The 19483-nt window shown below is 33.5% G+C and overlaps 1 protein-coding gene, 2 long non-coding RNA genes and 1 other non-coding gene across 5 annotated transcripts; all 4 read right to left on the bottom strand.

Moving 5' to 3' along the window:
- Positions 1–433: 433 nt before the first annotated feature.
- Positions 434–1133, bottom strand: LOC146900952 (uncharacterized). The gene is made up of 2 exons (XR_015022558.1): positions 951–1133; positions 434–852 (listed from the first exon to the last, which is right to left on the bottom strand). It is a non-coding gene; the product is annotated as an uncharacterized LOC146900952 (long non-coding RNA).
- Positions 1134–2076: 943 nt separating this feature from the next.
- On the bottom strand, positions 2077–3331 carry LOC146900951 (uncharacterized). The gene is made up of 4 exons (XR_015022271.1): positions 2901–3331; positions 2666–2762; positions 2308–2449; positions 2077–2217 (listed from the first exon to the last, which is right to left on the bottom strand). It is a non-coding gene; the product is annotated as an uncharacterized LOC146900951 (long non-coding RNA).
- A 5953-nt stretch (positions 3332–9284) lies between these two features.
- TRNAW-CCA (transfer RNA tryptophan (anticodon CCA)) lies at positions 9285–9356 on the bottom strand. Its single transcript has one exon. It is a non-coding gene; the product is annotated as a tRNA-Trp (tRNA).
- A 4758-nt stretch (positions 9357–14114) lies between these two features.
- On the bottom strand, positions 14115–18082 carry LOC146900949 (putative disease resistance protein At5g66900). Of its 2 annotated transcripts, XM_085733765.1 has the most exons (6): positions 17993–18082; positions 17255–17903; positions 16632–17035; positions 16176–16525; positions 15268–15476; positions 14115–15161 (listed from the first exon to the last, which is right to left on the bottom strand). In XM_085733765.1, the coding sequence occupies exons 2-6, from the start codon at positions 17898–17900 to the stop codon at positions 14329–14331; spliced, it is 2442 nt and encodes an 813-aa protein (XP_085589891.1). In that variant the 5' UTR covers positions 17901–17903; positions 17993–18082; the 3' UTR covers positions 14115–14328. The 2 variants fall into 2 exon arrangements, with proteins under 2 accessions (XP_085589891.1, XP_085589892.1); XM_085733766.1 differs by having other exon boundaries at positions 17255–18082.
- Between the last annotated feature and the right edge of the window lie 1401 nt (positions 18083–19483).

Here is a 19483-nt window from a genome sequence, read left to right as displayed (position 1 = left end):
AAATTAGAAAATGATGTGTGAAACAAATAATGTAACACGTGAGAATTAGAAGATAGAAGATGGATTTAAAGAATCATTACATTAATGATAAATATTTTTATACAGCAAAAATGCATAGAAACACATGAGTAACACTTTAAATGATTAGATTATTGTTTGTGTTTTTTTTTGAAGGAATTTATTGTTTGTGTTATCTTGCGCTATAGATTTGTCTATTCCATGTAGCAGTAGCATGACTAAAAAGGGGAAATATTTGGGTAGTTGCCAAGTTTAGATATATGATGAATGAAAGGTGAAGATAATGTTGCTGATAAAGAATAGACAAATGGTGAAAAGAATTGACTATCAAACAGTTATTATTTGTCTCAAAATGAAAAAGATTTAGTTAGGAACTATGAGCATATTCATAGAGCAACATCTCACAAAAAAAAAGTTGAGGAACATCTATATTGAATCTTATTCAATTGCATAGCTTCAAAAAAACATAATATGTTTGACTCTCAATAATTTGGATAGACAGATTATTCCAACCAAACATCACAAAAGTTGGAAGTCCTAAAAAATACACCATTGCATCACATGACAGTTGATAGAATTTGAAAAAAAATATAACTCAAAACACATAATGCAATACACTAAACAATTAGGTGCCTCATTCAGTTGAATTCTTTTTAACACACACTATCTTCGCATGTTTGGTATAAAAGCTTCCCCATTTTCAATCTTGAGCATGCTGACAGATTCTACATTCTCAGCTGATCATTTTGATCCAGATTTGTTACTTGGAGTGTTTTCAATACTGGTTAAAGCGACGTCAGCCTTGTCATTGGAATCACTACATTATATAGCTTCCTGAACATAGTGGTGTATTAAGTTGTTAAAAACAAACAGTATGAAAATGCATATAAAAATTTTACAAAATATTTATACAATTTATCTGTTAAACTTACCAATAGAGGAATCTTATTCAGCAAAGTCGTTTCTTCATTGTCGGACTCACCATCATCTTCTTCATTGCAAGTGTATTTGATAACAATTGCTTCAAATATATTAAGTTTTGGATCAATCAACGGGACATAAGGTTGGAGTTCGGAACCAAAATCCTCAATAATTAACAAACCAGGCAGGCGGGCATTTCCCTATGACAAAAATACACATTTTTAAATCATAATATTTAGATCAAGGCATAATAATGAAAAGAATGAGTTTAGAAAAACACTTACGTTGGTAGGATCAAATTCAACCTGATATGTTCTGAATCTAAGTTTGAGTGAGTTGATAAAGATGTCTCTATTGGAAGTGGCATTGGCTTGAATGGGTGATAATCGCAATTTACACGGCTTAGCATGCATTGATCTTCATAGATTGTATTCATCACAAACCTCCTATTCAATCACAATTTACATGGCTGAATGCAAAATGGTTATTGGTTACTGCCATTCTTTTATAGCATGCAAAACAAAGAGATATTTTGATTATGATTCGATATGAAACCAGAATGTTTAAACCACCCAAACCTCTTACACCACTAATCACCAGAGCCATGTTGACACCAAAATTATCCATTTGCTGAAACGTAATTGCTGGTTGTGATAGGAAATTCACAAATTCAACCGATATATACAATGGTATGAATATAATCTGAGATACAAATGAATTTCGATGATAGTAAGAGGGGTATTTATAGGAGGTTCTCATGTGATATGAATCGAATAATTAATTATGCTTGTGATTAGTAAGAGGGGTATTAATTATGCTTCCACCAAGACATTACCAGTGGAGGTCACAATTTGAATTTGGGAATAAACTCTTACCAAGACATTACCAAAATCATACATTTTAAGAAAAAAGTAAGCACTACAGTGAAGATAATATAGATCACATGTTATTTAGACATTTAATCAAATACATAGTATGTGTCAATTTCTAATGGAATTACAAAATTATGAAAGGACATAGTATTCAAATACCCTTAATTTCAAATACATTCAATTTCGTTTTCAACTATAATTCAAAAGAGAGCATCACACAATTCCAAAGAAGAAAAGAAGAGTCTTTAAAAAAAATCCAAAGAAGAGAGAAAGCAAAAAGAACATAAAGAAGAGGAATAAACGCAAAGGATGGAAGAATAATAATTGAAATTTCTGCAAAAAGAAGGATAAACTAACTCACTGTCAGCCTTGATCATCCCATCCATTGCAACATGGTGCGTGATATCTAAAACCTAAAGTAGCAACCAATCAAAAACCAAAATCATAAATGGAATCATCAACCAAAATAAAAAAAAAGTGATTGTATAATACTCACAATGAAGTCCTAACATACAAAAAAATGCTTTCATCATAGTGATGCACTTAGAGCGCTCAACATTGAAAATCTGATCAAGAACAATGGCCAAATAGAAATTAACTTCCAAATGTGTTCGTCAAAACCACCAAGAGAACCAATCCTGAAATATAAAATTAGTAGAACTACTATTTAAAATCTCAATTCACTTCCAAATATAAGATGAAATAATACAATTAAAAAATTACAGGAACCAAATCATAAACCGGAGAAACCATAAACAAATTCAGATAAATTATTTACACATAAATAAGGAAAAAAAAAAGGGTTAACATCAAATCCTTTCATGAAAATCCTTTGAGGAACCAACAAACCCTACATCTGTAATCTTTCTAGTCATCTTCTGCTACAGTCTTCAATCCATCCAATTCACAGTTCCATAAATTCGATCAACAATCACTGACATTCATAGCTAACTGTTGGCAAATTCATTTCAGAACAAATCAATAATGATAAATCAAATTTTCTAAAATGAATCAACCCACTAAAATAATGAAACGAAGAAAAAAAGATCAAATGATTGAAGCATAAGGAAATATGGAAATCGAAAAAACCTGTAAAAATTGATCTCCTCCAGTTAACTCCACCGCAATCCACTCTCGCTACCACAAACCATCAATCGCTCACTGAATCGCTTTCGGTTCCGCTTGTTATGTTGCCACTGCCGTATCAGTTCCGGAGAGAGGGAGTTTGAATTTGAGAAGGAAAAATTGAAAATGGGTTTTGGAGAAGAGGAGGAAGAAGATATTCGGTTTTGAGAGAGAGAGATAGAGAGAGAGAGAGAGAGAGAGAATAAGAGGAGGCTGGTAGTGAGAATGAGAAGAGTGGATCGTCGCCGGTCGTGGTCACCGACGATGAAGATTTAGATTGTAATGAAGGAGGAGAGAAGAGAAGGCCAGAGTTAGTGATGGTGGTGATATGGCTGCGGCGGAGATGAAATGGGGGGTTAGGTCAGAATGATTGTTTTCAAGGAAGAGAAACAGGCTTGTTGAGCGCGCGTACAGTTGTTTGGCTTTTTTTTCTATTTGCTAGGGTTTAGGAAAAATTAGGGCTTCAAAATTGTCTTGGGACAACTTTTATATATAGAATGATATGTTTTTGATCTCTATAAAATTGGGAACTTCTAAGTTTAATCCTTACTCAATTTTAATAGCATTTTTAGTTCCTACAACATGTAATTTTAGTCCTTGTAAAAACTAAATTTGTTTAATTATCCTTGAAATCTTAAATTTTTGAACGATTTTTTGGAGACATGTTTAGAACATTATAAAATGTTCATTTACTAAAAAATAGAATTTTTTAACATGAGAAGAATTAAATATGAATTTTTTTAAACGAAAAAAGTTCAAGAAAAGATTAATGAAAATCTGGATGTAGAAATCAAATTTTGAGTTAATATTTTGCAGAGGAACTTTTAGTAATGTTCTTAACAGGTCTACAAAGAGTTGTTTAAAAATTCAAGAATTGAAGCATAATTAAACAAATTTGGATTAAGAAGGGACTAAAACTAAATGCAGAATGTTTTTATAGGGACTAAAAAAGCTATTAAAATTAACTAAGGACTAAATTTAAAAGGTCCCAATTTTATAGGGATCAAAAACATATTTAACCCTTAATATTATTTGGACACATCCAAATTAAAAAAAATATTAAAATACTGTAACTAGATTAATTTTCTTTTAATCTTTTTTTTTAATAAATTAAGCGAAATTATATTAAAGGCAACAAACATATCCTCAAGCACAAGATGTGCCGGAGGAAACTGAAGAGTGAGAATTACACAACAGTTAGGCTACAAACTAGCCGGATAAAAACCAAAAAAGCAATTACACAGCGGCTTGTAAACAACATAAAGGGCTCAACCTCCAAAAGGGACAATCGAAATCAAACATAATGTAGTGCATTTTCAACCACCAATACGTTTGGAGTTTAACCTTTTCTACGAGCGACGCAAGCTGGTCCATCTCGTTATGAAAAATCCTCTTTTTGCGGTCTTTCCATATAACAAATAAAACTGAAATCCAAATAATGGTAAAAGATGTCCTAGAGTTTTTGGAGAAACCTCCAAGACCACAAAACTGATTTGAATGAGAACAAAATATCGCCATGAAAAACTATATCAATTCCTAACCAATTCGAAACCAAAAGCCACAGACGACCGTAGTAATCGCACATAAAGAACAAGTGATCCCTATCCTCTAACCCACCACACAGGGCCACACTAGAGATTTGTGAAACATCAAGCACATTTCTCTTACACATATTATCCTTAGTAGCTAGTCTATTAAGAAAAAGGCGCCAGACAAAGATATTCACCATCAAAGGAACCGTTTTGAGCCACAAAAAATGATCAAAACCTTCACTTGGGTTACTGTCAACCGCTGTTAAGTAAGAATATGTTGATTTAACCGTGTAAGAATGAGTCGAATGGAGCTTCCACACATACTCCCCAACCAACCCTTCCTCCCATGCAAATAACCTCCCCCACCACTTTCACGCCTCTCCACCAACCCCCCTCCCTAACTCAAACATCTCCGACACCGTGGTTAATTTATTTTCTGCGAGATCAAAAAGCCTACCAAAAGACCTTGCTAACAGAACTTCATCCAACCATGGATCCTCCCAAAACAGAGTGGATCGCCCATCCCCCACCTTCCTAATAAAATTATCCTCCAACCACCTAGGATCTGCAAGCCCCACCCCCGATCAAATTTGGTTCAAAGTACGCCACCAAATCGATCCAACTCCCAAGCCAAACCGCACCCTCCTCCTCATACTTCGCATGGAGCACTAATTCCACAAAGTCTCCCTCTCCTCAAACACCCTCCAAACCCATTCCCAAGTAAAGAAATATTAAACTCCCTCAACCTCTTCACTCCCAGGCCTCATTCTCCATTTGTAAACAAATGGTATCCCATTTAATCCAAGATAATTTCCTAAAATCCTCCCCCCCCCCCCCCAACACACAAAAAAAAAATGAAATTACTAAAAATAGAATCAAGAGAAGAAATAATACCTGAGAGAGCTTTGAAGAAGGAAAAGAAATAAATTGGAATGGACGACAGAACGGACTTAAGCAGAACCAACCAACCACCCAAATTTTTTTTTTTACGCTTCCATCCAGATAATTGATTGTGAATCCTATCAACCAACGGATACCAAAAATACAACTTCCACGTGTGTCCGGATAACTTTTTCATTTACGCGTTTGTCCGAATAACTTTAATTTTGGGAATGTGTCCAAATAAATATTTCTTGAGCTTAAGGGTTCATTAAGTGGGTTAGTATGCATAGGTTAAATCATAGATGTTTTTCCACCAAAATAAATCATTCCCTCAAAACCAAAATCATAAAAATAGTTGCGACCACATATACATTTGAAAACAAAATAGAAAGGAAAAAATGAATAATGTGTAATTTTAAAATAATTAAATTATATGTACTTTTGTGCCAAAATGTTGAGATTAAGTAAAACTTTCTCATTTTTGGATTTTGGGTATGTAATAATTTTAATTAACTTTTGCTTTTGGAGGAATGGATATTTCATTAGTTTTGTTGCTGCCATAGTGATTTTTTTTAAGGAGTAGAAGATACGTTGGGTAAAAATTAGGTGCATTTTCTTATTGTATATAAGGTTCTTAATTAAAAATACAAGAAAAAACTTAAAATAATTTTTTTGTTGGAAGAAACTTTTAAACTTCATATCATCATGATCTCTTTTCTTTATGAACCAGAAATTTGTTAATTACGGTAAATTAGACATGGCAACAAAACTCGCCTCCGTCCAGACCCGGCCGCCCCCACCTTTAATATAACAGGGGAAAACCGATTTAACTGGATGTGGGTGCGGGTGTGGGGGAAATCTCGGTTTTTAGTACGGAGGCGGGGTCGGGGGCGTGGGATGCTTATACTCGCACCCACCCCGCCTTGCTTTTTGAAATTTACTTTATTAAATTTTATAATCTTATTTCCATAAGCCTCAACCTATTTTAATATACATAAATGATAAACAAACACAGATTATTTGACACAAATACAACACCATGGGTATTTGTGACATTTCAACAATACAACAGGGGTAATTTTGTAAAACACAATCTACCCTCTTCCTTCTCTTTGCTCTGCGTGTTTTGCCTCTTTTCTCTCTCGTCACTGGCTTGAACACCGACCACCTTGTTCTCTCCTCTCCCGCGACCTGAGTCGCCTCCCCTCCTTCTTCTATTGAGATCTGATTTGTGGTTTGTCTTCTCTCCCCTCACCGTCTGTCTTAGATCCTCCACCCCACCACCAGATCTGCATTTTTCTACGGCGATGGAAGTAGAACTTCGCAGTGCAATGAAAGCTGGTGAGGGATGAACGGCGACAAGGAGTAGAAAGCCGGTAAGAGATGAACGACATGTAGGTGTAGAAAGCTGTGTTGGTGGAAAAACGACGTGGTGAGGAGAGAGATAGAGAGAGAGAGAGAGAGAGAGAGAGAGAGAGAGAACACCAGTGAGAAAGAAGGGACACCGCTGAGAGAGAGGATGGACGTCGGTGAGAGAGACACCGATGATAAAGGAAATACGGCGGTGGGCGGTTGCCGGAGATGAGACAGAGTTGCGCAGGGAGAGAGAAAGGTTGGAGTACATAGAGAGAAATAGGATAAAAATAAATAAATAAATAATGGTGTATTTGGGAACAGTGTATATGGTGTATGTATTGTGTCAAAATATTTGTGTCCAGTTATCATTCCTCTTTAATATATTATTACTCTTTAGAAACATGTTTATTATAATTATTTTTCTCTTTTAAAAAAACTTTATTAGATCTTTAATTATGAATATAATTATTGTTTTTTGTTGCTATAAAAAAATATGCATTTTTTAAATATTTTATAAAAAAATAGAGTTTTCGCGGATGGGGGCAGGGCCGGAGCCGGAAGACCCGTATCCATTGAGGGCGGGGTTGGGTGTTCAATTTTTACTCCAATAAGATTTGGAGACGGGGACGGATGCAAGGAAGCGGAGGCGGGGATACTTAAACCCGCCCCGCCCCGTTGTCATGCCTACGGTAAAGAACGCTTCTTTATAAGCCCCCCCAAAATCTTTTATGCCCCCTGAATTTCCCAATTTGCCCTTACTTCAAGAGTTCTGTATATATCTACTGGATATGTAATGTACGTATGTGCAGGATTTGTTTTTATAAGTTCACTCTCTCATTTCTTCTTCCTTTCTGTGAGTTCAAAATCGACCCATTCCTTCTCCAGACCATTTTTCACCCAATTTTTGTTCCTTCTGTACGCATCAAATGATTTCTCCAAATCAACCCATGCCTGAATCTTGTTCCTAAAAGTTGTTCTCGTAAGAGTTTCTTTAGGGTTATCTCCAAAGTTAAGGTAAAATCTTCACTTAATTTTTAAGTCTCAGTTATTGACAATATTATGGCTACAATTGTTCTGTATTTGATACTCAACTAGACTCTTACCCGTGCGATGCACGGGTTTTGTATATAAATATATCATATTGATTGTACATTCAATACATTATGAAACGACTGCAAAAAACAAAAAAAAAATGCCAAAATTACACTATTTTAAGTTATTAACTTTATTTTCTTACCAAATAATATTACCAGGTTGTGTTTATGAATTTCTTTTTTCTTAATCTTCATATTCAATTACATTCATGTTAAAAGAACAACAAAAATAAACAAATTGAAAATAGTAAACATGTTTAAAAAGTCAAAGGGAGAAAGTAAAGTAATGTTATAATCTAGTGTAGTGATTTTTGCAAATGAAACGTCAGAATAAATAACTTCAAGTAATATAATATATGAGAAACAAAGAGGCTGACAAAATTACACTAAAAAGTGAAGTTTCTAACGACAAAATTATTATCAGAATCAGTCAAATTATCAACGATTTTAAAAATGTAACTTTAATATCGTAACACGTAGTAAGCATACACCAAGAAACCGATCCTAACCGCAAGGGTCGTTAAATCTATAAAAATGAAAAGGAAAATGAACTTTTATGTGGTAAACAACAGAAAATAACAATAACAACAACAACAACAAAAATAGTAATAATAATAATAATAATAATAATAATAATAATAATAATAATAATAATAATAATAATAATAATAAATAAAAAAATACTGCCATCAATAAAGGAACGGTTAAGAATGAAAAGAAATTGCTATCAGAAAAGGAACCGTTGGGGCGTTTGTGGATTTAAAAAAAAATGTTTTAGTACGGTATATCAATTTCGGAAGCAACAATATTTCAATCAAAAAGGAAGTGGCTTAGTGGTGAGACTTGTAAAGTGTAGCCAAATGGTACATGGTTCGAATCCTTGGAAAACCTTTTTTTTCATAATTGGTTCGAATCCTTGGAAAACCTTTTTTTTCATAATTCGAATCCTTGGAAAACCTTTTTTTTCATAAAAATTATTCAGACCCGCCAAAAAGGGCGGGATTAGGTTAGGTCAGACTGTCTAACATTTATATATATTAAGATTAAGATTAAGATTTCTAAACTACTTATGCTTCACGTGTAAAACGTCGCAATTTCCGTAACATGCTGTTCTAAAGTTACTCCCTAATGAATCTTGTAGTTATCTTCCTAACTGGTTCGGTATATATCTACCATATGTTGTATAAAAGGGCAAATTCGGTATTTTAGGTGGCCTTTGGAGATTTTAGGGGGCTTAAAAAGCAATGTTCTACGGTAAATAGAGAATATTTTTTTCTGGTAACAAGGATTAAGAATCATTTAATCTATAATACAATATTGAAAACAAACCATTAATTTTGTCTGCCAATTAATTATTGATGCACCGCAAGAAGCCCTGCAGCATTAAAAAAGTTTATCTAATGATTCTGAAACCAAATAAATAGTAGCACAACGAGAAGCATACGTAAACTGTAATGATATGAAAAAATAAAAAAGATGGGTTGTGAACCTGACGTGAATCGAACACGCAACCTTCTGATCTGGAGTCAGACGCGCTACCATTGCGCCACAGATCCCCGTTGGAATGTTTTTTCATTGGTTAGTATACATACATTACACCAAAGTTGATTGTGGTGTTAAAAATTTGTAATCGTAAAATTAATGACCAAATTGTATAGATAATAGAATTCAGTCAGATTAAAAATTGAATAGTCGTTAAACATTGTACCATAAAAAATAAATAAAATAGACTTTGTATATTTCTAAAACTTCATATCAGTATTCATAACGAATTATTATGTGATTTCTTGCGTTTATTGAGAAAAAGTGAAGGATGCATGTATCTTTCACGGACAAAATCACAAACCAATATTGTTTTTTTTTTTTGGTAACAAGGCTAAAATCAAACAAAAACAAAAAAAGAGAGAGGAAAAACAAAGACAGAAGCCTAAGCTCTAGGAAAAGAGGTTCCTATGGCATCATTTCTAATTAAAACAAGAAGCTCATGAGGAGGAGAAGCATGGACTAAGCATTCTTCATTCGATGAGGCTCCCAATTTGGCCATGAAGTCCGCACATTGGTTTCCTTCACGAAGACAATGATGAACGGAGAAATTGTGAGCAGATAGGAGGTCCTTTATATCCTGAATTAGGACAGCATAGGCATGGAAATTTGATGCTCGGCCTGTAATAAGATTAATGGAGAGAAGGGAGTCCGAGTAACAAGCTAAATCCTCTATTCCCATAGCTACAGCCAAGAGAAAGCCGCGGTGAAGAGCAGTGAGTTCAGCTAACAGGATGTCTTTCGAATCCGGAATGAAGCCAGAGAAACCAGAGAGGTAGAAACCAGCGTTGTTTCGAATGATACCACCAAATCCAGCACGAGTTGGAGAACCAAGGCAACTCCCGTCCACATTGAGGATGTGACAAAGATGATTATTTTGATTCCATCTCACCATGCGGTCGAGAGGGGTGGCGTTAATCTTTTTGAAACTAGCCTCAATAACATTTACTGAATCCTGAATGTGGAAACTGATCCGAAATAAAGGCCAAGTTTCATTGCTGATACACATCATGTTGCGGTGCCTCCAAGACCACCAAAGACCGGCGAGGAAGCTGCTTGCGCGAGGCCCAGAAGAGAAGGTCTTAAGCCAGACTTGCGCACAACCCTCAGTGAAGAAAGCAGTGTTATCGAAACCAATTTTGTGCCAGATCGCTGTGGAGTATTTGCAGTCACGGACACAATGCAAGAAAGTTTCTTCATTCTCTCCACAACGCGAACAAATTGCTAAGGCTGTCATATTTCTGCGATGAAGCAGGGATAAGGTAGGGGTTGCATTATGACAGGCAAGCCAAATTAGGAACTTGTATTTTTCAGGAGCTTTCAGCCGCCAAATCCAAGACCAAGAAGTATCATTACTATTTGTTTCTGAGAGGGAGAGAAGCCAGGAGTACCCGCTTTTGGTAGTGTAAACGCCATTCTTGTTATGGTTCCAAATGAGAGCATCTTCAATATGAGCATTGAATCTCATGTGAGAATTGTTGATGGTGTCCGCTATGTGTTGAGGAAGATTGGTGTAGAGAACATCAGTATGCTGGCCATCAGATGTGAAGACATCTTTGACAGAGAGATGGAGATCATGAATGTCGATTATAGGGACCAGGGAACCAAGTAAACCATGAGAGCTCCAATTGCTAAACCAGAAAGAGGAAGTGCCCGCTCCTGCACGCCAAGTATAACCGGCTTTGAGAATGTTTTTGGCTCGAACTATGGAAGACCATGAAGGGGAGCTGCTGCTAGTCACTCTGGCATCAAGCATGCAAGGACCGGTTGAATACTTATTAGAGAGGAGATTCACCCATAACTTATTGGTGGATTGAACCATGTCCCAAACAAGTTTCCCAAGCAGACAAGTATTAGCATCTCTTGCTGAGCGAACACCCAAGCCACCAATATGCTTCGGTCTAGTAACTGTTTTCCAATTGACTAGGTGGATCCCTTTGTTATTAGAGCCCTTCCAGATGAAATTACGGGTTGTTTGGTCTATACTATCACAGACATTCTGAGGAAGCCAATTAATCTGCATATAGTAAGTAGGGATGGAGGATAAAACAGAAGTTGCTAGAGTCAGTCTACCTGTTCTGTTTAGGAGTCTATTCTTCCAAGATGCAAGTCTGGTTTGCATATGGTGTTTGATCGTGTTTGATATTTTGACAGCTAATTTAGAATTTAATCTTGTGGTCCCGTGCGTCATATGCTTGCACGTGGTGAAGCATTTTTCCTTTGTTCACTCTGTCTTTTGGATGGAATCATGTGGATAACCCTATCTTGATAATTTATGGATCTTAGATCAAGTTTTAAAAAAAAAAATTACCCGTTTATATAATATATTATATACTCCTTCGGTTTCAAAATGAGTGTCATTTTATCCGAAAAAATTTATTTCAAAATGATTATCACTTTACATTTTCAATACAACTTTAATTTTTTTCTTCCAACTTTACCTTCAATAAATACTCCAACTTTTCTCTCACACAATTTTCAATGCAACTTTAAGTTTTTCTTTTTCTTATAAAGTAAGGACAGTTTAGTAAAAGTGTTTTGTCTAATAATTATTTCATTCAATTCTTTAATCTGTGTGCAATTGACTAAAACGACACTCATTTTAAAACAGATGGAGTGTTTTTTTAACAAAAACAATGAATGAAACATCTGTTAATTATTGGGTTGACATTCAAAATCACCATTCTAACAAAAAAATGTAATCAAAAAACGCAAAATCATTGTAACATGATGTTTTGAATTTCGAGTTAAGTTATGCTCCCATACTAAAACATGTGTGTAAAAATTATCAAAACAAGAACAAAATTATCATACATGAGAAGAATGGATTTCATTGCAAAATCAATTTCTCTTTTTGTTGATTTAGTCAAACACGATCGTTCTTTGGTTGTTGTAGAATTATTAAGGGCCACCATAAGCATACAAAAAACAATGAAACAAAAAATTGAGGATTCATGCATCAAGTAGAGACACAGTCCATTTCTAAAACTAAAAAGAAATGGAGGATTATTTCTTTAGAAAATAATACGTTTTGTTATAGCAACTCTAAATGGCAAATAGGAGATAGAAAATCAATAAACATTCAATAAACAATCCCCTAGTAACTACGAAATCAACAAACATAATTTTAATTATCTTAAGGACTTAAATTCACTGTCATCGAAATCCAGATCAATTGGACAAATAACAGAAGTCTTAACATTATCATTCATTTTAAAAAAACATAAAAATAAATAAAAACATTCGGCACCCCAGGGCCGTTCCGATAAAATTAGAGGCCATGTTCAATATTAAAGACGGGTCCCATTGGAAAAACAAGATTTTTTTTAACCAATAGTAATTATTTATTTAAGTTTTAAATAACATAAAAAATAATTATTTTTATAAATTAAGTAAAAATAAGTTTGTATGAGAGGAGCTAACTAACTTGTATTGAACTTGACTGGCCACTAATTGTTTTAATATTAAAAATTGGGTTCATAATAAAAAGAATCGCCAAAAACATAAAAAGAATCATCACTTTGTTTATTGCAAAATGGATCTTCTTAAATATGTTGGTTGTTGTTGCTTAAAAAAGTGTATTTGCTATCTAAATAAGAGCAAATTAGTACTATCACATGCATGATTAAACTTAAAACAATATAAAAAATACTAATTATTTCACACATGTTTATGCCTAAAATGCATAGAATTAACTTATAAAACATTGGGTTAATTAAGTAAATGATCCCTATAAATATTCAGAATTTTGTTTTTGGTCCCTACAAAATAAAATAATACTTTTTAGTCCCTATAAAATTTTCCATCAGCATTTTTAGTCCCTATAAAATTTTTCCATCAGCATTTTTAGTCATTGTCAAAAATTTCCATATTACTATTTTCTTAAAAAACATATTATTATTTTTTTAAAAGGAAATAATAAAATAGCTCAAACTAAATAAAATTTTAAACAGCAATTAAATAGAATTCTCTTTTCTTTTTCGCTCTCACCGAAGATATAAGAATTAAGGTTACTCACCTTTTCTTCTTCCTTCCTCGACAACATTTTGTTGTTGTGTAACAAAATGTTGTGAAAGTACATTCTGTTGTTGTGTAACAAAATGTTGTGAAAGTTGATGTTCTTAATAATGATGTGCAAAATGGCGGTGGAGATAATCTTTAATTAGATAGAGGTTAAAAAATCCAAATTATGTTATAGTTAATGATGAATAAGGTGTTTTATCTGAGTTGAGTTTGATGATGATGGTCAGGATGTTGGTGAAGATGATGGTGATAATGACGATGATGGTGTTTTTGATGATAAATATGATTTCACATGAGCTTTTGGATGTTTAAAGGCAATAGCATATTTTTTTTTTTTTAAGTATATGTACGTAGTACCCAATTAGGAAGGAACTAGCTAGGACATTATCTACTTACTTTTATGGTTTGCTTGCTTTATTATGAGTTTTTTTTTTAAAAAAAAAAAATTTGTTATGGAGTTTGAAATTTTAATTTTTATGTTATTTTAAATGTTTAATTTGTATGTTAATTGGTGTTCTATTATAGGTATATATGTCATTTATGTGTCATTTAAATATTTTTTAAAGTCAATTTTAATTTTTCATAAACTCATACAAGTGGAGTTTACGTGTCGAGTCTATATAAGATTTTTGAGTCTATATACACACAAAGACACACACGAATGATTAAGTTAACAGGTCTTTCATATTCTACTAGTATTAACTAAATGTCAATTTTATAAATCTGTTTTTAAACAAAATATCATCAGGTTTATCGACCAAATGAAATCCTGAGATTTATTGAACTTTCCTAATAGTATTTCTTTTACAGCCAAGTAAGGCTGTTTTACATTTCTCAATCACAAATATCAATCACTTAATCTAAAAAAAAGTAAAATCAATGACTCCAAAAATGTAAAGAAATCCATAATACCTTCTCATTTGGTTCTTGAATTCTGCAGTCAATTCCCAATTATGATTACTGCTAATTGTAAAGAAAATTTAAATTGAAATCTTCATGAACAACCTCTACCTTTAAATCACCAAGGATAGTTTTGTAAGGTTCCCATTTTTCAGCAGTCTCTTCATCACCACATATCACATGCTTTAATCCTTCAAGTTCCATAACTGAGGATGGTAATTCACTTATATTTGAACAACCTCTCATATTGATCTTTTCTAATTTCTTCAACTCACCGATGTTCTCAGGTAATTGACTAAGGCTTATGCATCCAGAAATGTTTAGAAACTTTAGCTTATGAAGATTTTTGATTGAGTTTGGTAACTCTAATAAACCACTGCATGAACTTAACCTTAGTGATTCCAAATTGACCAATTTTCCAATTCCTTCATGAAGTGCACAAAGCTTATGACAATTTGTAATACTAAGCTTCTTTAGAGATACAATGTTGGAAATCACATTTGGTAATTCCACCATATCACAATAGTCAAAATTCATTTCCATCAAATTTGGTAGCATTTCTGAATCTTCCATTGTGTAATTTTCAAATGCTTTATTCACATTGCACATAAAAAAAGAACACTTTTGAAGATTCTTCAATTGTAATACAGTTTTTCCAAGGAAAGGAACCGAAACTTTCTCTAATCGGATTCTTTTGAGATTTGATAGATGATCGAGCATCTCAAAATTCTCTAATTCAGCCGGAAAGAAGTCGTAATTTGTGATTATCAAAACTTTTAGCTTGTTCATTTTTTTCATGAACATTGGTAGTGCAAACTTCTTTTCTCTAAGGTTTAACACTAAAACCTCAACTTCTGTTGGTTGTAAGTTACACCATTTTGAAGTGAATGTTTCATCTGCAAAAAGATTCAACAATCAATGTTGAAGTACTCTATCAGTTTGTACGTTCAAGCAGAGAAAAACTCTATCAGTTTGTGAGTCAAGAGAGAAAAATGAACAAACCAGTTGATATGGATAATATGCGGGCATCAATGTGATACTCATTCTCAGAAGTCCACCATGAAGGAAGATTATTTGCACTTGTGTCAATTATGAGTCTATTCCTCTTATCCTCTGCCTCTTGGCTATTGTCGCGAATGGCTAGATCCCGAAGAAGACCATGTAGTGTAACATAATGGTAGTTGTAGTCAATGGTGCCACTTGCAACTTTCCTGATCAATGAAAACAAATCAAAGACCGTGCATTCAAAAAGAAATTAGTAGTAATGACCTTGAGTGAAGTTAGTTAACTTCTTGTTGTGAATTAAGTTAGAAAAGTTTGTTGTAAAGTTGTTAGAGGAGTTTACTTGTTACTCAAGTAATATAAACTATAAATGGATTAGCTCTCATGTGTGTTTCCATTAGAGAATGATCCTTACTCCTAACATAAAATCTAACAAATTAACTTTTATAGTTTAAAAAATAAACATAATAACCTAAGTACTCCCTTCGTCCTATATTGCTTAACTCAACCTCATAAAATCAGTTTGTATGGTGCGGATTGTATCCACTTATAAACACATTGTTAGGTCATATCACATTCAATGTGAGATATTTGGAGCATGATCTGAATCGCCCAATAGTGGAAACCTGATAGTAAGTGATCCAACAGACCTTGAACAAGCTCTGATACGATCTAAGAATTTGAGTTTGACTTAACTCAACCTTACAAACCCACATGATTCTCTTCATTGAGAAAAACTCAAGTCTCGCATTGGAAATATAGAACTCTTGATAAGAATTTATAAAGAGAGACAATCATCACTTTACAAGTTGGTTTTGTATGGATGAGCTAGACCAAATTTCAACACTCTTATCGTAAACTATATACCATATCAAACTGTTTAAGAAACACCAATCAATATATAATACCTTGTAACAATAATATCTGCTAAGTTGAGGTTGACTAGTTTATAAATCTTCTCCATTGCACTTGCATCATCATCGTTCCTTAGTTCTGCCCACATATCAATAAGTGCAGCAGCAGGGATCCTCTGATCTTCTGGAAATAAGCCAAGGTCCCTAAAACATTCCATGGACTTGGGATCCAAAACATCTAAGCTCTTTTGGAGACAAGAAAGCACGTCCTTGTTAGAATCAAGAATTGACCTACCAGCTGATAATTCCCTTGCTCTGTTAAGCCAAACTATCAGTTGTTCGTTAATCAATGATCTGCCACTCACTCGAAGCGCCAAGGGAGAACCACTACACCCTCTTACTATCTGCAACATATTTTGTACATTAATATACATCAAAATATATTTACAATGAGAAATGGAAGGCAAATAAGTAATAAACCGCACTGCTTAACAGGACTTTAGAAATCACCTCTTTGACAACATCATCAGGAACATCTGAGGTGCTCTTAGTTAAGGATGCTGAATGTTTAAACAGATTTATAGCATGTGCTTCAGAAAGAGGTTTCAAGACGAATGGATGACCGAATCTTCCAATTGCAAATCTTGATGTCACCAAAATCTTGTAGTTTGGAATCTCGAACACAAAATTGTCAACAAGCGATTCTGACCCTAGCCAAACATCGTCTAGGACTAACAAAATTGGTCCTTTCTTCACAACTTGTTTCATCAAATGTTCCAATTGGTTAAACGTGTCTTCGTCGCTTTGAAAATCCGGAACATGGTAACCAGTGTGTTGATACAGCTTCTGCACTATAGTATTCAGCTTTGGTGTTTTTGCAAAGGTAATGAAGAAAATATTTTCCTTGAATTTACCTAACCAGAACAATATTAAAGAAGTATTAAGAATGTGGTTTTCAAGTGGCAAATGGTAAGTTCTTATTGAATGTGTGAAACAAATTTAAAGTTTATTCCACTTTTAGCTCATTACACTAAAGTGACATGTACTAAACTAGTTTCACATAAAACATCATAAAAAAAGAACAATATTCCTCACAAAATCTAAACCAATGAAATACATTAACAAAATCATACCTTTTACTTCTTCATCCCAACAAAACCTTTTTGCCAACGTAGATTTCCCCGAACCACCAGAACCGGTAACTGTAACAACAGAAACACTAACCTCATCCTTCAACAATCTCATCTTCAGCTCATTCAAAGGACCATCCAACCCAACAATAAAACCAGGTGGTTGAGGTGGCAAACAAACACCTCTTAATTCAACTCTTTCACTTCTCACAACATTAGCATTTCTAAATTCAGCATGAAACTCTCTAATCTCCAAAAGTGTTTCCAATCCAGTCACTGCACCTTGAGCTATCATATCAAGACCAAAGAATCTCTTAATCTCTTCATCCAATGCTTCAAGTTCTTCTTGATACTGTGCTTTTTTGTAACAACAATTCCACCACTGGATTTTGTCTTCATTAGAGCATTTAAGAACAAGTTCTTTTCCATCTTTCATTTGTTTGATCAGTGTCTTTGTTTCATTAGGTGAATGATCCAATTTCTTCTTGAGTTCATCTATTTGATTGATCAATGGTCCTAATGATTGGAGGGTAGCTTCTAATCTTTCTAGAGTTGGTTTGAACTTCAAAGCTTTGTTCTTCATATCAACAACTGAACTCATTAGTTCTTCAACTAATTTCCCAACAACAGCATCTAGAACCATAGCCATGATCTACCAAGAACAAAAAATAAAACCAAAATCAATGAGTCAAATATATGTGTTTTGATTAAAAAATAATGAAGGGATAGTGATGAACTTACTAATAAACGAATGTGCTATAAAATATTCTATCCAATCAATTCTTGTTTCAACTCCAGCTGTTTTTGTTCTCACTAAAATCTTTGATAATTGAGCATATCTAGAATTTTGTATTTTATTCATATAATTTTTGTTTGACAAGTTCTATGATATTTGGACAGCTAACTTAGAATTTAATCTTGTGGTCCCTTGAGCATTTGATAACATATGAATTTCCTTTTCTATATAGTGGTTAAATGTACAAGCATTTTTTTTTTGTTCACTTTGCTTTTAGATGGAATCAAAGACGACTTAGTGGAGTCAACATAAATTTAGTTGTTTAAGATCTAGAAGGAATGAATGAGTTTTTGGTTTAGTTGTGGACTTGTTGTCAAGACTCAAGCCAAACTGAAAGGGTCCTTTAATTCCAGTTTGAAATGTTAAAATCTTGGTTAATTTGGATAAAATATCAAATTACTTACTATAAAACATGAAGAAGAAAAAATTACTTTCTTTATTGGTTTAAGGAGCATGTTCCCATGCACAACCCTAAATTAAAATTAGGGTTAAATATGTTTTTGATCTCTATAAAATTGGGAACTTCTAAGTTTAATCCTTACTCAATTTTAATAGCATTTTTAGTCCCTACAAAAAAAAATTACATGTAATTTTAGTCCTTGTAAAAACTAAATTTGTTTAATTATCCTTGAATTCTTAAATTTTTGAACGATTTTTTGGAGACATGTTTAGAACATTATAAAATGTTCATGTACGAAAAAATAGAATTTTTTAACATGAGAAGAATTAAATATGAATTTTTTTAAACGAAAAAAGTTCAAGAAAAGATTAATGAAAATCTGGATGTAGAAATCAAATTTTAAGTTAATATTTTGCAGAGGGACTTTTAGTAATGTTCTTAACAGGTCTACAAAGAGTTGTTTAAAAATTCAAGAATTGAAGCATAATTAAACATATTTGGATTAAGAAGGGACTAAAACTAAATGCAGAATGTTTTTATAGGGACTAAAAAAGCTATTAAAATTAAGTAAGGACTAAATTTAAAAGGTCCCAATTTTATAGGGATCAAAAACATATTTAACCCTTAAAATTATTTGGACACATCCAAATTAAAAAAATATTAAAATACTGTAACTAGATTAATTTTCTTTTAATCTTTTTTTTTTTTAATAAATTAAGCGAAATTATATTAAAGGCAACAAACAGATCCTCAAGCACAAGATGTGCCGGAGGAAACTGAAGAGTGAGAATTACACAACAGTTAGGCTACAAACTAGCCGGATAAAAACCAAAAAAGCAATTACACAGCGGCTTGTAAACAACATAAAGGGCTCAACCTCCAAAAGGGACAGTCGAAATCAAACATAATGTAGTGCATTTTCAACCACCAATACGTTTGGAGTTTAACCTTTTCTACGAGCGACGCAAGCTGGTCCATCTCGTTATGAAAAATCCTCTTTTTGCGGTCTTTCCATATAACAAATAAAACTGAAATC

Source organism: Medicago sativa, chromosome 8 (assembly GCF_051527215.1).
Source record: "Medicago sativa cultivar Bolivia chromosome 8, Bolivia_mono, whole genome shotgun sequence".
NCBI classification, from domain to species: Eukaryota; Viridiplantae; Streptophyta; class Magnoliopsida; order Fabales; family Fabaceae; genus Medicago; species Medicago sativa.
The sequence above is the reverse complement of the archived record's forward strand: the minus strand, read 5'-3'. Positions and strand labels throughout refer to the sequence as shown.